The sequence below is a fragment of the Vulpes vulpes genome, chromosome X (genome assembly GCF_048418805.1).
Source record: "Vulpes vulpes isolate BD-2025 chromosome X, VulVul3, whole genome shotgun sequence".
In the NCBI taxonomy this organism is placed as follows: Eukaryota; Metazoa; Chordata; class Mammalia; order Carnivora; family Canidae; genus Vulpes; species Vulpes vulpes.
Window position 1 is genome coordinate 41,640,276 of NC_132796.1, and position 20,350 is coordinate 41,660,625.

The 20,350-nt window shown below is 48.4% G+C and overlaps 2 protein-coding genes across 6 annotated transcripts; both read left to right on the plus strand.

Moving 5' to 3' along the window:
* Window positions 1-3,324: 3,324 nt before the first annotated feature.
* PORCN (porcupine O-acyltransferase) lies at window positions 3,325-14,218 on the plus strand. Of its 5 annotated transcripts, XM_025982374.2 has the most exons (16): window positions 3,475-3,611; window positions 3,927-4,039; window positions 4,275-4,447; window positions 5,760-5,952; window positions 6,294-6,337; window positions 6,726-6,907; window positions 6,988-7,118; window positions 7,234-7,251; window positions 8,723-8,737; window positions 8,835-8,960; window positions 9,123-9,223; window positions 10,369-10,445; window positions 10,541-10,604; window positions 10,716-10,801; window positions 11,786-11,896; window positions 13,793-14,218. In XM_025982374.2, exons 3-16 carry the CDS (start codon window positions 4,312-4,314, stop codon window positions 13,892-13,894), a joined length of 1,386 nt encoding a protein of 461 aa, XP_025838159.1. In that variant the 5' UTR covers window positions 3,475-3,611; window positions 3,927-4,039; window positions 4,275-4,311; the 3' UTR covers window positions 13,895-14,218. The 5 variants fall into 5 exon arrangements, with proteins under 5 accessions (XP_025838158.1, XP_025838160.1, XP_025838161.1 ...); XM_025982373.2 differs by lacking the exon at window positions 3,927-4,039 and having other exon boundaries at window positions 3,325-3,611; XM_025982375.2 differs by lacking the exons at window positions 3,927-4,039; window positions 7,234-7,251 and having other exon boundaries at window positions 3,325-3,611.
* An 814-nt stretch (window positions 14,219-15,032) lies between these two features.
* EBP (EBP cholestenol delta-isomerase) lies at window positions 15,033-19,796 on the plus strand. Its single transcript, XM_025982377.2, has 5 exons — window positions 15,033-15,320; window positions 16,245-16,563; window positions 18,402-18,438; window positions 18,567-18,697; window positions 19,300-19,796. The coding sequence occupies exons 2-5, from the start codon at window positions 16,263-16,265 to the stop codon at window positions 19,515-19,517; spliced, it is 687 nt and encodes a 228-aa protein (XP_025838162.2). The 5' UTR covers window positions 15,033-15,320; window positions 16,245-16,262; the 3' UTR covers window positions 19,518-19,796.
* Window positions 19,797-20,350: the final 554 nt, after the last annotated feature.

Sequence of the window (20,350 nt, forward strand, 5' to 3'; positions counted from 1 at the left end):
TGAGTTTGATAAGTTCTTTATAGATTTTGGATACTAGCCCTTTATCTGATAAGACATTTGCAAATATCTTCTCCCATTCTGTCTGTCGTCTTTTTTTTTTTTTTTTTTTTTTACTATTTCCTTTGCTGTGCAGAAGCTTTTTATCTTGATGAAGTCCCAGGAGTTCACTTTTGCCTTTGTTTCTCTTGCCTTTGGAGACATGTCTAACTGGAAGTTGCTGTGGCTGAGGTCACAGAGGTTGCTGCCTCTGTTCTCCTCTAGGATTTTGATAGATTCCTGTCTCACATTTAGGTCTATACAAGATACTCATTTAATTACAAAGGGGAAATAGTACCTTTACAATTGAGAAACCTGGAAGACACCACCTTAATCAAATGATCAAAGCTAACAACAATTTTGCAATTAACCAATACTTTGAGCTTTCAGATATGCTGAGAAGAACGCAGTCACTGCTGTGGAATTCCTGCCAAAAATGCATAATCCAAATCAAATTCTGAGGAAACATCAGATAAACCCAAATTGAAGGACATTCTTTCAAACTGCCTTGTGCTCTTCAAAAACATTAAGATCATGCAAGTTAAGAGAAGACCAAGACATTGTTCCAGATTGAAAGAGATTAAAAAGACCTGATAACAGAATGTATCTTGTGACCTAGGATTTCCTTTAACTATAAAAAGACATGAGTGAAATAGGTGAAGGGGAGTAAGAGGTACAAACTTCCAGTTATAAAATAAATAAGTTAGAGGAATGAAAGGTACAGCATAGGGAATAGAGTCAATAGTATTGTAATAACATTGCATGGTGACAGATGATAACTACACTTATAGAATAGTCAGATCACTGTGTGTACACCTGAAATTAACCATAACATTGTATATCAACTATGCTTTTTTGTAAAGGACATTATTGACACATTCACTAGGATGGCTATAATCAAAAAGTCAAATAACAGTGACTGCTGGTAAAGATGCGGATAAATTGGAACATTCATACTTTGCTGGTAGGAACAGAAGAAAATGAACTTGTTCTTAGGAAATTCATATTAAAGTATTCAGTTGAAAGTGTTTCATACCCTCAACTACTCCCAAGTAGTTCAGAAAAAAATACAGATAGATATAGGGGCACCTGGGTAGCTCTGTTGGTTAAGCATCTGCCTTCAGCTCAGGTCATGATCTCAGGGTCTTGGGATGGAGTCCCACATCAGGCTCACTGCTCAGCACGGAGTCTGCTTCTCCCTCTTCCTCTGTGCTCTCCCTCTCTTGCTCTCTAATAAATAAATAAATCTTAAATAGATAGATAGATAGATAGATAGATAGATAGATAGATAGATATAGATGATAGATATATAGAAGCAGAGACAGAAAGAAACAGAGATAAATGTGTTATTATTATGAGACTTGGTATTTTTTCCCATCTAATAAGTGAAAAATGGGATCTCGTTGTCTTAATTTGCATCTCTTTAATTATGGGGAGACCATTTAAAATGCCCCAGAATCCATAATCTGGAATGACCACAAAGGCTAAAAGATTTAACAGATATGCCCACCCTCTATAAAGCTCTAGTGATAAAAATATGAAACACCACATCTAGTAGAGGTGAAATGGTATCTGTCGTTTTAATTATGCATTTCACTGACAACTAAAGAGATCAGGTTATCTTTTCGTATATTATACATTTTGGTCACTCCAAGTGTCCTCTGCTGTGCATTACCTATTTGTGTCCACTATCCATTTTTCTAGCGTGTTGTTTGACTTTTTCTTATTGATTTGTAGGTATCCTTTAGATGTCCTAGAGTCTATATGCTAGTTCTTTGTCACACACATCAAAAGACTAGATGGAAACAATCAAGTCTGTGAAGCTCAGGGTCACCTGTAGTGAGGATCTTCCAGTTTAAATGCTAGGTCTTACAACTAACGGAAATATTTCTGGCCTATGCTGTGGGTCATTCTTGACTCTACTCGAGTATGTTTGAAAACTAAGGAAGAAGGGCATCTGGGTGGCTTAGTGGTTGAGCCTCTGTCTTTGGCTCAGGTTGTGATTCTCCTGGTCCTACCATAGAGTCCCGCATCAGGCTCCCTGTAGAGAGCCTGTTTCTCCCTCTGCCTAAGTCTTTTCCTCTCTGTGTGTCTCTCATAAATCAATCAATCAATCAATCTTACAAAAAACTGAGGAAGAAATTACAATGATAATTCAAAAATGCATGGTCTGTATTAAGGGAGAAGAATTAGTGTTTGTGCATCTGGACTATAATTATTCAATATATATATATATATATATGTTCTTGCTGTGTTAAACATTTTTCACTTGTAATACATGAATATTAATTTTATGAGTTAAATGTCTATTTAACTTTATGTTAACATCTTTTAAAGAGATAAGGCATCCATTTCTCTTCAACTGCTACTGGTATTTCCAAGCAAAGAAGTGGTAATCCCCCTCTTCTGTTTAACAGAAAGGCACACTGAAGCCCAGGGAGTGGCTTGCCCAGCTCCATACTGGCAGGTATTAATCTGATTAGATCCTGTTTTCCTTAGCTCCTCAGGTCACGGTGGGGTCCAGCTTGACATGGGCTTCCTTCTCTCTTGCTACTCATGCTAAACATGCAGTATGTGCCCAATAAATGCCCCTTTGTAATAATAAACCTTTATCAGCCTAGGGACAGAGGGGAGTGTCCAGGCACTGCAGGGTAAGGAAGGTAGACAGCAGGTGTTGCATAAATCCTCAGTGTTGGTGCAGATAGAACCCAGTAGATTGTTGGGGGCACTGGAAGTGCCTTTTAAACATGCTCTCTCCCGATCGATGCCCTGTACTAGCCTCCCAGTTCACAGGAAACACTCACTCCTTGCTGGGGTCACCCTCAGGCCAGGAGTGAGTCCAGTAGGGAGTAATGCAAGCATATCAGTTCTCAACGACAAGCCAAGTGCTCACGAGGAATCCCTAGGGGGAGTCCAGGCACCTAATTCCCACTCCTAGGTGACACAGTAATTATGCTTCTGGCCCGTCTCTGGGGGGTGGGCAGCCTTGGAGATTCCTTTAATTCCCTCACCGGATGGGGAAGGAGAGATCTCGATTTATTTTCCCATCTGTGAAACCAAGGGAGGGGGTGTGTGACAAAAGTGGCCAGAAGACCTGCGCGGGTGGGCAGTTTGGCCGGGAGTGGGCTTTCCTTCTCTCTCCCCATCTTTCCCATCTCAGCTTCCACGGATTATGAATTTGATGATTTGAAAGTTTCTTCCCGGACGGCCAGGAGACCTCGCGGCGCTAACCCTCAAGGGGCTGGGACAGCCCCAAGAGGCCGGATAGCTGCCGGCGCAAACGTTCCGCGCGCCGACGTCCTCCCGCGCCCGGCTGCTCTCAACCTCCCGCTCCTCCTTCCCTCGATCCTCTGGCTCCCCTCCTCCTCCGTCCCCGCCCCTCTCCTGCCCTCTCATTGGCCGAGCTGGCCGGCCGGGCCTCCCCAGGATTTAAAGGGCCCGCTCTCCGCGCCGCCCAGGGAGCCGCAGCTGGTCCCGGCCTTGCGGCCTGCGGGGGAGGCTGCCCGGAGGAGGCGGCGACGGTGGCGGCGGCAGTGCGTCCCCGGCCCCCAGGACCGCGGCTTCCTTCCTGCCAGGTAAGTCGCCGGCAGTGCGCGTGCGGCTGCCCCGCTCCCATCCCGAGCCGGCCTCCCCGCGCGGGTCTGCAGCGCGTGTCCTGGGGCCCCCTCTCCATCACCTTTCCCACTGCTCCAATTGCTTCATCCCCTACTGCCAACTTCACCTTCCTGCAGCTCCCGGGCCTGGGCAGAGCTTTGTTGGCCGCTGCAAGAGGCCAGGTGGGGGTGAGATGGGGCGCTCAGGGGATACAGGACACCCCCCACATCTGTAGAAGAAGAAGATGCACACGGCCCCCGAGTGTCACAGGATCTCCCTCTTTGCCTTCCACACAGAGTGACTCTACCTTGGAAACCACGGAGCGCCCCCCCATTTGATATGTGGGCCTAGAATGTACACCATTCAATTACATCGGACCCGGACTGTTCACAGCATACAAGAGACACAGGTCCTTCCTTCACCACCACAGGTCATGGGCTGTGTGTGTGCACCCAGGACACCCATCCACACACACAGTTCGTGGCTCAGTCTGATGTACCTGACATTCACACCCTCCCTCAGTCCCCTAGTACCGTATCTCCACACAGACAGCCCCAAACTGAAAGCTGAGTGTTCAAGTCCATCCTTTGAGCTAGTTCTGCCCCATGGACATCCTGGCTCCCTCTGTGTCCCCACTTTGACAGGTCTATCCATCTGTCCATCCATCCGTGGGGGTCCGCAATGGCCACCTTCAGCCGCCAGGAATTCTTCCAGCAACTGCTGCAGGGCTGTCTCCTGCCTACTGCCCAGCAGGGCCTTGACCAGATCTGGCTGCTCCTTGCCATCTGCCTTGCATGCCGCCTCCTCTGGAGGCTTGGTAAGTGCTTGCCACACTGTATGCCCCCACACCAGGCCATATCATACGTACCACATTCATCCATCCTAAGCCAACATTTTATCCTGCTGCATCTTGCCATGCCAAGCCAGACTCCAACATATCTAGCCCACCACATCCCAGCAGCCCCAGTGCCATTCCACTATACCACATCCTACTATGCCCAGCCACCCCATGCCCCACACCACATCAAGTTACAGCCTGCCATGGCAAGCCACATCTTTCAGTATACCTGGGTTCTGAGATTCTAGAAAGCTGAGGTTCTTGGATCTTGGGATCCTGAAATGTCTACATCCCAAGGTTACAAGATTTGGGAATGCTAATGTCACAGGGCTATGGAATCCCAAAGTACCATGTTACAGGGCTTGGGCATTCTGACAAATTGAAATTCACACATTCTAGGCTTCCAAAAAGCTGGCATTATGGATTTCCAGAAGCAGGGCATGATGAGATTTCTGGATTGTAGGAATCTGGAATGTTTCCACAATTGTGGCAAGCCTATATCCAAATGACAAGATTCCAAGTTCCAAAGGTTCCCATAGGATGCTGAGAATTTTGGAAATCTGGGATTCAAGGGTTCTCTACTTTCTTTTCTTTTCTCTTTTTTAAAGTTAATTTTTTTTGTCATCTGTACATGCAACGTGGAGTTCGAACTCATGACCCGAGATCAAGAGTTGCACGCTCCACCCACAGAGCCAGCCAGGCACCCCCCTCCCTATTTTCTTTTATTTTAAGTGGATGGTTTTTTCCCCCCAAGTTCATCATTTTGAAATATTTCAAAGTTACTTAAAAGTTAAGCTGAATCATGTTATGAGCACCCATATATGCACTACCAGATTCTCCAACTGTCAACATCATGACATGTTAGCTCTTTCTATCTACCTATCATCTTCCTGAATCGTGTGAAGAATGTGTTGACACTTCACCCCAAATCTTTCAGTGTGTGCCCCCAAAGAACAAGGACATCCCCCCCCCAACAAGCACACCCTCAACCATCACCCCTCAAGAAATTTACTCTGGGTCCAGGAATAATTATCTAACATAAGTAGATATTCCGATTTCCCCCACGGTTCCCAAAATGTCCTTTATAGACCTTTCTTCTTAAACCCGGGCCCTGCCACCCCTCCGGCTTCCCAACCCCCACTTCGGGCCCCCTGCAGTCTCACCACATTCCAGCCTCTAGGCCTTTGTCCATGTTGTGCCCTCTGCAGAGATGCCCTTGCTCCCTACCAGCCCACCCAACTTCCCTTTCTTGTTCTCTCTCTCTCTCTCTCTCTCTCTCTGTCACCGGAAGGGTTGCCGTCCTACCTGAAGCATGCGAGCACCGTGGCAGGTGGATTCTTTAGCCTCTACCACTTCTTCCAGCTGCACATGGTTTGGGTCGTGCTGCTCAGCCTCCTGTGCTACCTCGTGCTGTTCCTCTGCCGACATTCCTCCCATCGAGGCGTCTTCCTCTCGGTCACCATCCTCATCTACCTGCTCATGGGGTATGGGTGTGAGTCGTCATCCCCGCGCCCTCGGCAAAAGGGCCAGCGGGCCCCCAGGCTACAGCTGGCGAGGCTGTCCAGGACAGGGAGGGCATAGGGTATTCCTGGAGGTGGAGAGGTGCAGGAGTCTGGGAGACTTGTTCTTTCTGGAGGCTGCACAGGACAGGCTGGGCTTGGGCTCCCCCTGGAGGAGGGAGTACTGGAGAATTATTCCTCCAGGAGATTGTGCAGGAAAGGTTGGGGAGGGGGATAGAACCTTCTCTGCACCTTGGTTTCCCTGCTCCGTGGTCTCTGAGACCATGGGAGTCATGAAGCCAAGACCACCTTTTTTTTTTCCTTAGTGAGATGCACATGGTGGATACCGTGACATGGCACAAGATGAGAGGTAGGCAGCCCTGGCCCTTTCACCTGCCCCAGTCCTCCTATCCTGCTCCACAGCTCCAAATGCCCCAACCCTGTCTTTCCTTCCCCACTTTTCTCCCATATCTGCCCACCCCGGTGGATGTGCAGGCCTCTGATTCCCCTTATATCTATGTCTCTCTCTCCCATGCCTTCCCCCTCCCGTCTGTCTGTCCTTTCTCCCATACATGCCTGGCACTTGAGTAAGGGCATCTGCTTGTCCCGGGCCCACCTGCTCACCTGCCTGTCTGACACTGGGCCCACCTGTCCACCCTTGTACTCCTCTTTTCCTCCCTGTTCTCCCCTGGTGCACCCTACCCCCCCACGTGGACCTGCTCTTCGCCTGTCCACTTGACTGTGGGCGCCACACATAGGGGCCCAGATGATCGTGGCCATGAAGGCGGTGTCTCTGGGCTTCGACCTGGACCGGGGCGAGGTGGGTGCGGTGCCCTCGCCCATGGAGTTCATGGGCTACCTCTACTTCGTGGGCACCATCGTCTTTGGGCCCTGGATATCCTTCCACAGCTACCTGCAGGCTGTCCAAGGCCGCCCGCTGGTGAGGTCCTGGGTGGACAGGTGGGCAGGGACTGCGGGAGCCACCACGGGGCAGTGTTCATGGAGCCTTGATCCCCGCAGAGCCGCTGCTGGCTGCAGAAGGTGGCCCGGAGCCTGGCGCTGGCCCTGCTGTGCCTTGTGCTGTCCACTTGTGTGGGCCCCTACCTCTTCCCATACTTCATCCCCCTCGACGGTGACCGCCTCCTTCGCAAGTGAGCACAGCCTTCAAGGCCTTTACCCAACGGTGCGGGGGGTGGGTAGGGACCTGGGGTCGCCCCAGCTCTGAGCCTGTCTCTTAATTCTTCTATCTGTCTTCTGTTACTACAGCAAGAAACGCAAAGCCAGGTAAATGAGGGCAGGTGCTAAGGGCAACTGGGGCCGACTGGGGGCTGGGGGCACAGTCTGTGGCCGGTTTGTTCTGGGAGTCCGAGACTGTCTGACCGTCTATCCCGTGACTAGACAGAAACCATTTGACCAAGATCGGCTCTGTGACTCTGTGTGACTGACTCTCCAACACAAAACTGAGTCTGGCTATCCACCCATTCCATTGTTGGGGGGGAAGTCACGTGACTACCGTGGGGAGGGACGAGTATGTATCGGTGGGTGATGTCGACCTGACTGTGACTCTGGCGAGGGGTGTCTATGGGTTGTTTGCCTGTCAGACACTCACTCTCTTGTGGGACTGGTGTTCTGGCTGTCCAGCTGTGCCACTGTCAGTGATGGGATGTGTACCTGTCACTGGATCAGGTAAAGTGGGGTCATCTGAGACTCTGCCTGGAAATGGGTCCAAACTATATAGTCTGTTGTGTGCCTGTGTATGATGAATTCTGCCTGTGAGTCTGCCTTCTCTGGCTGCCTGGTGTTGTCTAGCTGAGGGGCCGTGACTAAATGGTTGTCTGTGCCTGTCAGTGGGACTGACCATCTACCTCTAGCATGACTGTAGGATTTCATCCAAGCTGTTTGAGTTCATGACCCAGGGCCCCACTCGCTGGCCACTGATCATGTCTGATGCTGAATGAGGCTCCCAAAGGGTGGAATGGCTTGCCCAGTGTCACCCAGCTCCACAGCCAGGCATTACTCCCAGGCCTGATTCCAGAACTTACACATTTTCCTGGATGCTGGCTGTTTTTCATCATGTCTGATTGTGCAACTGAGAGGATGACTGTCTCGAGGGTAGCAGGGTACTTGGTTTGGTGGTATCTGTGCCTAAATAAAGGACTCTGGTGTGTCTTATGGTCACTGAATCCGACTGGAGAGCTATGAGGCTGGGAGTCTGATGGTGTTTGTGTCTGGCCACGTGGTTGTGTCAGTGTGTAGCATGTTGAGTTCAGGCCTCTGACAGTGTGGCTGCTGGGTCTGGATGTCTGGCCACATGAGGCTATAGGACCATGTCATTTTTTTTAAAAAGATTTTATTTATTTATTTGAGAGAGAGACAGTGCACGTGCACAAGAAGGATGAGGGTAGAGGGAGAAGGAGAAGCAGTCTCCCTGCTGAGCAGGGAGCCCCACTGATGTGAGCACTCGATCCCAAGACCCCTGGGATTGTGACCTGAATCGAAGGCAGATGCTTAACCAACTGAGCCAACCCAGGTGCCCCAGGACTGTGTCACATTGCAAGGCAGCTCACACATCTGTTTGAGGCATGTGAAACTAACAGACGGTGTATGTATGCGTGTGACTATCATAGTACACCTCTTTTGCTGCCATGTTTGTCTTGTCTTGTCTTGTCTACAAACAACTCCAGCCCGCCTCTAGGTCCTCTCTGACTCTCTTTCCTTTCTCCTCTGCTGCCTTCCTGACCCCCGGGGGCCCTAGGGGCACCATGGTAAGGTGAGTCTGCAGAGTGGGGCTGGGGATGCTGACATGAGGTGGGTGTCACGCTGTGGCCTAGGAATGATCCCTCTCTCCCCTACTACTTTCTCCCCAGGTGGCTGCGAGCCTACGAGAGTGCTGTCTCCTTCCACTTCAGCAACTATTTTGTGGGCTTTCTGTCCGAGGCCACGGCCACGTTGGCAGGGGCTGGCTTCACCGAGGAGAAGGATCACCTGGAATGGTGGGGAGGGCTGGGGGGCCCCCTCTCCCACAGGGTGCTGCCTAGAGGAGCTTCAGGGAGGGGGGAGGGAGTCCCAGGGGAGGGAACAGCCAAGACAAAAGTATGGAGGTTCAATGGATGGGTGAGACCCCGAATGAATTTGTATGTCTCTTTTGCCTACAGGGACCTGACGGTATCCAAGCCACTGAACGTGGAGCTGCCCCGGTCCATGGTGGAAGTTGTCACAAGCTGGAACCTACCCATGTCTTATTGGCTAAATAACTGTGAGTCCCCACGCCATCATTCCAAGAGAGTTGGGAGTCTTCAACCAAGGCCCTTTCCCGTTCATATAACAAACATTTACTGAGAACCTATTGTGTACTAGGTACTGGAAATACTGCAGTGACCAGAAAAAAACAAAAACAAAAAACCGAAGTGCCTGCCTCTGGGGAACTGGCATTTTTGTAGGGAGAGCAGACAGTAAGAGAAAAGAAAATACAAAGTTCAAGTGGTGTCAGGTGCTATGGTTAAAAAAAAAAAATGAAGCCGATAAAGATGATCTGGGAGTGTTGGCAGGAGTCCAGGGCAGGGGGAGTGTTGCAATTTTAAATAAATTAACCAGAGAAAGTCCCATGGAGGAGGTGACATTTGAACAAAGACCTGAACAAGATGAAAGATTAAGCAGTGCCAATGTGTGGGGGAGGAGTGTAACAGATGGTGGGAACAGCCAGTACAAAGGCCCTGAGGCAGCACACCTGGCACATTTGAGGAATAGGGAGGAGACCAGTGCAGTGGGAGCAGAGTGACCAAGGGGATCAGTGGCAGGAGGTGAGGTCAGAGAGCTGACAAGGTCCTGTTCCTGTAAGGCTTCACTGGCCATGGGGAGGATTTTGGCTTTTTCTCTGAGAAATGGAGCCATAACAGGGATCTAAGCACAGGAAGACTAAGGCCTGGCTTGGGTTGTAACAGGACTTTCTGGCTGCTATGAGAGCAGATGGGAAGCAGACAAGGGTGGTGGAAGCAGTGAGGAGGCCCCTTCAGTAGTCCAAGCAAGCAATGGCAGTGGTGGCAGTGGATGTGGAGAAGAGGGGTCAGATTCTGGATAAATTCTGAAGGTGGAACTGACAGGCTTTGCTGAGAGTTTGCTTGTGGGAATGGAGGGAGGGCAGCGCAAGGGTGATTCTAGATTTTGTCCCTGAGGAACTGTAAGAGTAGAGTTGACATTGGCTGAACTTGAGGACACTATAGGAGGAGCAGGTTGGGTGGGAAGATCAGGAGGTAAGTTTTGGACGTGTAGTTTGAGGCCATTATAAAGATTTTTGTTCTGGGGGGCTCCAACAGGTTGTGGGTTCCTTGCTTTGCCCTATAGCCCCCCAGGAAGGGCAGAGGGGATGCCAAGAGACTCTTGACCTGCATCTCCCCCTTCCAGATGTTTTCAAGAATGCTCTACACCTGGGGACCTTCTCAGCCGTGCTGGTCACCTATGCATCCAGTGCCCTCCTGCACGTGAGCTGGGCAGAGCGGGACATGGGGTTGGGAGAGCTGGACAGGGTTGGCAGGGCCTCCTCCTTATTCACCTCCTTGCCCCCTGGGCCTTCCAGGGCTTCAGCTTCCATTTGGCTGCGGTGCTGCTGTCCCTGGCATTTATCACTTATGTGGAACACGGTGAGTGCAGAGCACAGCCCAGCAGATGGGATGGAAGGTAGGGGCAGGGCTAGAACCACTATCCCCTGAGGCTAACCTGACCACCCCCTTACCTCCTGGCCCCTACCCTAGTCCTCCGGAAGCGCCTGGCTCGGATCCTCAGTGCCTGCGTCTTGTCGAAACGGTGCCCACTGAACTGTTCGCACCAGCATCGCTTGGTGAGGGTTCAGCCTGGTCAACCTTATGCCCAATACTCCCCCTCAAAAATGTTACTTTGGGGTGCCCAGCTTCCTCTTCTGGTGCCTGAGCCATCCCCGGAACCTCACTTCTATTCACTGGCACCCATTTCATTCACAAACATTTATCAAGCACCTGCTGTATACACACCTGGCATTTGTTCCCCACCCCATTCCCCATGAACATTTATTGAGCACCTGCTGGCATCAGGCACTGCTCTAGGCCTCAGAGACACAGTGGTAAACAAAACTGTTTGTCCCTATGGGACAAACATTTTAACAGATGAGACCGTACATGTGTAAAGAGTCAGTAAAGTATAATAGTTTTTTTTGGATTGTGATTAATGCAAGGAGAAAAGACAAAGGGAAAGGACAGGAAGTATGGAGGGGGGTGAGTGGTTTCGATTTTGAATAGGGAGGTTGACTTTTGAGTTCTTTAACTGAAGGAGATGGGGAAGAGAAGCGTTCCAGGCAAGCGGTGTAAAAGCTCGGAGATGGGAGAGAGCCTGGAATATTTGTCGAACAAGGAGACCAGCATGGCTTTAACAGCCAAGCAAGAGGGGGAGAGTGGTGGGTTCTGTAGGTCATGGTGGGGATTTGTTCTTTTCATTGTCTGCAATGAGAAATCCTGGGCCACCTCAGATATCTCTCCCACCCAGCAACTGATATTTATCACCATAAACCCCCAACTCAAGCCCCTCCATTTTTCCTCCTCTGCCTGAACATTCACATCTCCCTGCCCCAGATGCCCTCACGCTAATAGTACCCTCATCCTTGAATACCTCTTGAGCACCCATGGGAAGATCCAAACCATTTTTCCTACCACAGGGGGTGCCCTGTACCCTGGATGTCCTGATTCCTGGGACCCACTGTGCCTTGTGCATTTACCTGGGCTCCCCTGCCCAGGTGGGGCTGGGGTACAGTGAGCAGATCCAGCTGCCAAGCATATCCATCTGTCCCCCACAGGGCCTGGGGGTACGAGTCTTAAACCTGCTCTTTGGGGCCCTGGCCATCTTCCACCTGGCCTACCTGGGCTCCCTGTTTGATGTCGATGTGGATGACACCACAGAGGAGCAGGTGAGGTGGGACCCTGGGCTGGAGGTTACTTAGGGATGTGCTTCCTACTCATGGGAACCATGAGAACAAAGGTGAAGAGGGCGAGGCATTGAGGACCTCGTGTCACGTGTCTAGCTTGTGAAGCTAGTGTTCCTTGGTCCTTCTTTCCCATGGCCCTTCTGGTTGATTTGTCCTGTTAGGGCTTTTATTAGAGTGAAATGTGCAAACTATGGTTTTTATTTTTACTTATAAAATTTATGTTATAGAGATGGAGTGAAAAATCCAGGTTTTACTTTTTAAAATATTTTTATTTATTTGAGAGAGAGAGAGAGAGAGAGAGAGAGAGAGAGAACATGAGTAGGGGGAGGGGCGGTGGGTGAGGGAGAAGCAGGCTCCCTGCCAAGCAAGGAACCTGACTCCACTCTGGGCTCCATTTGGGGCTCCATCCCAGGACCCCAGAATCATGACCTGAGGCGAAGGCAGCCTCTTAACCGATTGAGCCACCCAAAGGGCCCCAGGTTTTACTTTAAAAAAAAATTAATTCTTTCACCATATATTTATTTAGGTAGAATTCACAAAGTTTCTTTCTCCTTTAATTAAAGAAGTATTTTTACTCAGGTCAAGTGTGCAAACTCTGGATTCTGCTTTAAAAATGTACATTAAAATCTATATACTATTTTTATTCATGTGGAGTATGCATATTCCAGATTTTCCTCCTTTCTAAAGGAAAGACAATTTTTAAAAAATACTGTTTCTTCCTGTGGTTCCTGCAGGATCCAGGTTTTGCTTCTCTTTTAGTTGAATTTTTTATTTTTAATTGAAAATAAAACTTTTATTTCATAGTTTGTCATTAAAAACAATGTTTAATCTTCACTCAGGTTGAGTGTGCAAAATCTGGGTTTTATTTTTATTAAGACATTTAAAAATAGTTAATGCACATATCACAAAGTTCAAAAACAAAACAGTATCCAAGATTTTCAGGGAAAAGTCTTGCTCCTACTGTCTACTTCCTGCCCTCTTACAGGTAACTACTTTTATTCATCTTATTAAAATATCCTTTTAAAGTGTAAGCTCAATAAACAAATATAAATATATATTTTAATTCCCTCCCCCACCCCAGTTTTTATCCTAAAGTGACTCATGAATGGTACTGTTCTGCATGTCACTTTTTTCACATAATAATTCTTGAAAATCTTCCACATAAGTATGTGGCATGTCCTCATTCATTTGTTTCCATTGCGAGGATATGACAACATCATACAGTGTAGTTTGTCCCTTGTCACTGAACACCCAGATGATTTCCAGCCCTTTCCTATTGCAAGTGGTGCTGCAGCAAGTAATAATACCCTTGTACCCATTGTGGATTCACACAGGTGCAGTCAAAACTATAGGATCTATTCTTGATAGTTACAATGGAGAAGTTACCTTTTTGCCTCCCACCAGCAATGTGTGACCATACCTGTTGCCCTACCGACAGAGTGCCTCTCAGACTTCCTGGATATGTTTGCCGGGTTGAGAGGAAGAAAATTAGGAATGAGGCTAAGTATCTTTTCATATGTTTAAGAGCCACTGGGGTTTTTACTCAGTGAAAATGGCATACTCCCCTCCTTTGCCAGTTTTTTTAATTCTTTTTGAAAAATCAATTCCTAGAAGCTCCTTCTGTATTAGGGAGAATACTGGTCAGAGAGTGGAATTGCCTTGTTTTGTTTTTAAAATAATTTTGAAAGAAAAAGAAAACATGAAAGAAAAAAAACCCACCTAAATCTGCTTATCTTTCATATGTACCCAGTCTCTTCTCTGGAGCCTTACCTAGGGTGACCATGGAGTCACAGAACTGTCCTTGAGCAAAGGATGGGTTTTCCTGAGGCCTTTTTTTGTTCTTGCCAAGTGGGACTGTCACTTCTTTCTCTCCCACAGGGCTACGGCATGGCATACACTGTCCACAAGTGGTCAGAGCTCAGCTGGGCCAGTCACTGGGTCACTTTTGGATGTTGGATCTTCTATCGTCTCATAGGCTGAGGCACCCCTGTGGACCCACATAGCTTCCTCAAGACTCCTCCTCAGGGTGCCAGCCCTGATGGGAGATGAGGGAAGGCCCTATCTCTAAGTCTTGACCCCTCTCCATCCTTGACCCCCCTGACACCCCTACACACACACACACAATTTCCATGCCTGTCGATCCCCACTACACCACAAGGCGGGAAGGGGGTGGTCCCTGCTGGGGCCTAGAGATGGAGGATGCTTGGGGAAGCAGAGAGGGGGAGATCCAGGGCCTCCCCGCCTTCCTTCTCCCTTTTTATATACAGTTTGTTATTGTCAAATAAAAGTAGGAAAGATACAAAAGGCTCTTTCTTCACTGCTCAGTGGGGAATAGGATCGACTGAGGAATGGGCACAGTATGGATAAAGGTTAGGAATTGGAAATCATGAAGAGGGAGCAGGTTGTGATCACTTTCTGGTTAATTTGTTATTGCTCAGTTTTGGATGATGAACCTGAGGACTGCACAGCTTGATTTCAGTGGAGCCAGGACAGACTAGATAATTGGATGGGGCGCGGGGAAGCTGATAGTTACTGGCTGAAAAACTGATTGGTTATTCTGACTAGGACGGGGAGGGAGAAAGCAAGACAGATGAAGAGTTCATGCTTATTGGTCCTTAGGACTGAAGCTTGTGGGTTCCTGTTTGTTAGGATAGGTCTGGGTTCTGATTGATTGCCCGGCCTGGGGTGCCTGCTGGCTTAAGAGTTAGGGAGTCGGGATTGCCTCTTCAGAGTTGGCAAAGGCAGACTGAGGGGTCTCAATGACAAATGGCCAGCAAGGCTGAGGAGCCTGGGTTTTGACAAGTTCTTCTGACTTTATAAGTCGGGAGAGGTGGAGATGGCCGCTGAGAAGCTCTGAGCGTCGAGGGAGAGGAGAGAGGCAGTGTACAAGATGTGCTCTGCCTGTCGTATTAAGGTTTTTTTTGCTGGTTTGGGCATTAGGATTGAAGACCGGTCCAGGAACTCATTGATTGCTCTGTCTAAAAAACGAGGGCAAAGGTGAGCGAACCCAAAGCAATGCTGACTCAACAGTAGATGAGGAGGATAAACACCCGGTTTCCGATAAGACTGACAATGGGATAGGGGAAATCAAAGCCAAGACTCGCAGCAGACCCGGCTCAGCCCGAAAACGCCCACCAACCTCCGCGGGTCCCACCCTTCCTGCAGCTCCTGACCGGGCTTCAACCAACAGCGAAAATGGCACCACGCACGGGGGTGGGGCCGGCGGCACACAGGGAGCTCCTATTGGTTAGGAACGGCACTGGCCGCCTTCTCAGCCCCTCCATTGGCCAGCTCCGTAAGGTGAGGAACCTGTGAGGGGGTGAGTCGGGAACGGGATTTTACGCAGCCAGCAAGCTAACTTAGATCCGGGAGTGTGTGAGAGAGGCTGCCGCGACCGCGCCGCTGGGTGAGTGTCCTCTGCTCAGCCTACCACTCCGTCCCCTAGCTCGCTACTGCTAAACAGCCGGCCCTCCGCGCCTGCGCGAGACCCTTCCCGCCGCCCCCCCAAATGCGGGCGCGCCACACACACTCCCACACTCCCAGTCTCCCACCGCCCACCGAACGCGCCTGCGTGAGACACCCCCCCACCCCCGCCAACCGCGCGGTTGCCCAGACGACAGAAGATCTGCCTTCTCATTGGACAGCTAGCCTAGAGGCTTCTAGTCCTAATTGGTGGTCTCTGTGTTTGACCCTCGTTTTCCTGTTTAGACCTATGCACGGGACCCCTGCCTTCCGCTTCCCTCTTCCTCGCATGTTGGTGGCCTTAGGGGCGATTTCAGGAAGGGTCTGGCTCTCCATACACTGAACCCGGGGGTTGTAATTCTGATTAGTTTTCTCTCTTCTGTCCTGCAGTTTCCAGGACTATGGGGAGGGGATAGATTTCTGTTGAAAGATGCTAAACCCTGACCCCTGCAGTGTAGCCCAGCCTGGTCGCTGTGTCTCCCCCAGCCGACTGTGACCCCGGAGGGCGGGGACCACACCAGGCTCCTGTGTGTCCCCTATCAGGGTATGACCAATGAGGGCAGGGACCAGGCCTGGTACCTTTATATTCTCCAGCAAACTATGACCCCTGAGGGCTAGAACGTGGCCTGGTTCCTGTGTCTTCCATATCACAGGACTCCTAGAGGACTGAAACAGCCTTATAGTGATGATTTTAAAACCGCATATAATTGGACTATTTTTAATCCAGTGTATTCACTGATAATTTTAGTCCATTTACATTTATTGCGATAATAAACTATTTGGATTTAATTTTATGATCTCATTGTGTGCTTTCTATATTTGTTCAAGTTCTCTATTTTTTTTCTCCTTTCTGCTTATCCACACACAGCCATCAGCCTACAAAGACATGACCACCAACGCCAGCCCCTTGCACCCATATTGGCCTCGGCACTTGAGGCTGGACAACTTTGTGCCTAACGACTGTCCCACGTGGCATCTCCTGGCCGGCCTCTTCTCTGTCTCTGGGGTCTTGGTTGTGACCACATGGCTGTTGTCAGGTCGTGCTGCGGTCATCCCCCTGGGGACTTGGCGGCGACTGTCCCTGTGCTGGTTTGCAGTGTGTGGGTTCATTCACATGGTGATTGAGGGCTGGTTCAGCCTTTATCACGAAGACCTTCTTGGAGACCAAGCTTTCTTGTCCCAACTCTGTGAGTCCTGAGTTCTTTGATGTGCTGTGGGAGGGGTTTTTCTGGACAGGGATTGGCTTAGATGTTCATCCACCCACCAACTCTAACATTAATTTATTTTACAAATTTATTTAACTTTTTTGTTGGATGTATATTCACATGGGTCAAAAAAACAAACCATTTAAAGAGATGTGCGGTGAAAATCTACCTTCTGTCCACCAAGTTTCTGTAGTTATTAATCAATGTTAATAATTGTGTATGTTTTCTTCCAGGGCTTATTTACACAAAAATTATACAGATAAGCCTCAGTTTGCTATTGTAAAAGAGGGATAACAGTAATACCCAAATATATGTAAGTCACTTAGAACAGTGTTGGCAGGGGTGTCTGGGTGGCACAGTTGGTTAAGTGTCTGACTCTTGGTTTCGGCTCAGGTTGAGATCTTGGGGTCACAGGAGATCAAGCCCTGCATCAGGCTCTGAGCTCAGCACAGAGTCCGCTTGAGATTCCTGATGCACAACGTGCTTGCTCTCTTTCTCTCTCCTTCAAATAAATAAATAAATAAATAAATAAATAAATAAATAAATCTTAAAAAGAAAGACTTTAAGAACAGTGTTGGCAGACAGTAGATGCAATAACTGTTTATCATCATCATCATCATTGTTTTTTCCCCCTGCTGTGTAAACATATGGTAATATGGTATATACACTTCTGAATTTTGCTTTTTTAAAATGAGGTCACGCTTCATCAGCTCACAAAAGGCTTTCAAAGCATAGATGTTACAGAATTATTTGACTTGTCCAGTATTTATGAGTATTTCCCACCAGTCTTTTGCTATTGCAAATTTATTCCCTTTTGGCCTCATGAGTAAAACTGCCATTCTTATATAACACCTTGATCTAACACAAGTCTGTGTGGAGACCTGCTTTCATTTCTCTTGGGTAAATATGAAAGAGAATAATGGTAGATGTGTGTCTAACTTTATGAAAAACTGCCAAAACTATTTTTAAAATTGGCGGCACCGTGTTATTCTCCTAACAACAGCATGTGGAAGTTCTAGTTCCTTCACATCCTTGCGGACACTTGGTATGGTCAGGTGTTTTCTCAGTTTTATTCCTAGTGGATGCGAGTGATATCTCGTTATGGTTTCAATTTGCTTTTTCTTTTTTTTTTTAAGATTTTTATTTATTTATTTGAGAGAGAGAGCAAGCATAAGCGGGGGAGGAGGAGAGGGAGAAACAGACTCCCAGCTGAGCAGGGAGCCCAATGCAGGGCTTCATCATGGGACCCTGGTATCATGACCTGAGCTGAAGGCAGACATTCAACCAACTGAGCCACCCAGGCTCCCATTAATTTGCTTTTTCTTAATGACTAATCAAAGTTTTGAGCATGTTTCATGTTTATTGACCATTTGGGAATCCTTTTTTGTGAAGAACCCATTCTTGTCTCTTGCCTATTTTTATATTGGGTGGTCTTTTTATTAATTCTCTGCTCATTATTTCATTCACTCATCTGTTCACCTTTGTGCTTGCTCACTCGCTTGTGCGTGCTCTCTCATACTCACTGACTCACTCGCTCATTGGCTACTTCACACACCCCATCACCTACACTTCCCTTCTTTTATTCCACATTTATTGAACACCAGACAATCATAGCATTACTTATTGTTCTGTGAGGTTTGTACACATTATCTTGAGTACATCTGTTCACCTTAGAATCCAGACAGCTACCCCATTTCACAGATGAGGACACTGAGGCATGGAGAGGTTATAAAGCCCACCTTACATGGGCCCTCAGCTCTCACAAGTCTGAGTTCCTTTTCTTACCTTTATTCCTCATGTATGTTTCTTATCTTCTTCAGGGAAAGAGTATGCCAAGGGAGACAGCCGATACATCCTGTAAGTGTTTGCCTCCATCAAGGAAGACCTGCACTGATTTAGGGTGGTTGTGAGTCAGGGAACACTAATGGGGTGCCCTGTGGGTAGAGCACAGTGATGCCAGTATCCCCCAATCCTTTCTCCCACAGGAGTGACAACTTTACGATATGCATGGAGACCATCACAGCTTGCCTTTGGGGACCACTCAGCCTGTGGGTGGTGATTGCCTTTCTCCGCCAGCAGCCCCTGCGCTTCGTCTTACAACTTGTGGTCTCTGTGGGTGAGGAGAGGGCCCACACTGGGTGCTGGAGGGCCTGATGAGGGAATCCACATATACAGAGGCATCCCTGCAGGGTACATCTCTCAATTGTGCCTATCTGGGGCTGAGTCAGGCTGAAAGATGTCCTCCTAAGGTTCTGGAAAGCCATGACCATCTCAGTCTGTGTTCTCAAGTGGGAAGGGTTCATTTCTCCTCCTTCATCACAGCATTCCCTGTGAAGGTTACATGAGGTGGCAAGGAGCCCCTGGATCCTCCAGGATTAGGATTCTGAGCTCAATCTGATATTCAGTCCTTTTGTGTTCTTAAATTGCTAGCTTTCTTTTAGTTCTGGAATCCTGAGCTGTCTTGAATTAAGGATTTGGGGTTTCCTTAAGTTCTGGAGATAGGACCTCTCCTGAGTTCAGAAATTCTCGGCTTCTGATTTCTGGAATTCTCACTTTTCTAATTCTTCAAATTTTCAGCTATGTGATTTCAGAATTCTTAGCTCTTGAAATTTGAGAATCCTGAGCTCTGAGACCTTAACAATGATGATGACGTAGGAAATGCCTTGGAATAGCTTTTCCTCCTCACTGGGTTTCTCCTTCCCCTTCTGCCTCCCACAGGTCAGATCTATGGGGATGTGCTCTATTTTCTAACAGAGCACCGAGATGGATTCCAGCATGGGGAGCTGGGCCACCCGCTCTACTTCTGGTTTTACTTTGTCTTCATGAACGGCTTGTGGCTGGTGCTGCCTGGAATCCTCGTGCTAGATTCTGTAAAGCAGCTTGCTCATGCCCAGAGTGTGCTGGATGCCAAAGGCACAAAAGCCAAGAGCAAGTAGAACTAATCAGTAGTAGGCTGGGCTTGAACATTGGCTGATGAGGAACCCTCCACCAGGAAGAAGAATCCAGTCCTTACTCCCACAGGTTGGAGGAACAAAGCAAATTGATCTGTCAAACTCAAGCTAATGGGTAAGGACCAGAAGGACCAAAGGCAGGGGCAAGAAAGGAGTTGTGTGGAGCTACTGCCAGGAGCCACTGGGACAAAGGTGCAAAAGAACCTAGGAGGGCCATGATGGTGGCAGTTTTTAAAATCAGGAAATAAAAGATCTTGACCCTAACACTGACAAATTTGTAATTACTAACCCCAGAGATGCCCTATGATTGACCCCACAAGCCCCTCCCTCACCCATTATACAGACCACCTTTCTCTCAGCCATAGACCACCCCCATTATCATTACTTAGACCTCCAATCTATAACATCACAAACCCCCTATCACTGACCTCATAGATTCCCGTGATGACCAATTAGATCCATGAGACACCCATTATCTCTTTTAAGAAGTGATGATCCACTTGGTGTTCTCTCCAGAACACACTTTCTCATTTTTTGCAATATGGGCAGGCTGAGAACTTTCCAAATCTAAGTTTTTCAATTTATTCAGCCTCTCATATCCTGATCAGGCACCCCACAGATACCCCATCAATAACTCCACAGATCTTTCCTCACTCACCTCAGACTTCCCCATTACTCATTCCAAAACACTCCACCATCACTTACCTCAGAGACCCCACGAAACTCACACAAGACCGATCACTCACTTCACATACCCCAGTCACATACCCTACAACCCCCTGACTCACCCCATAGACCCCCACATCATGTATCACACA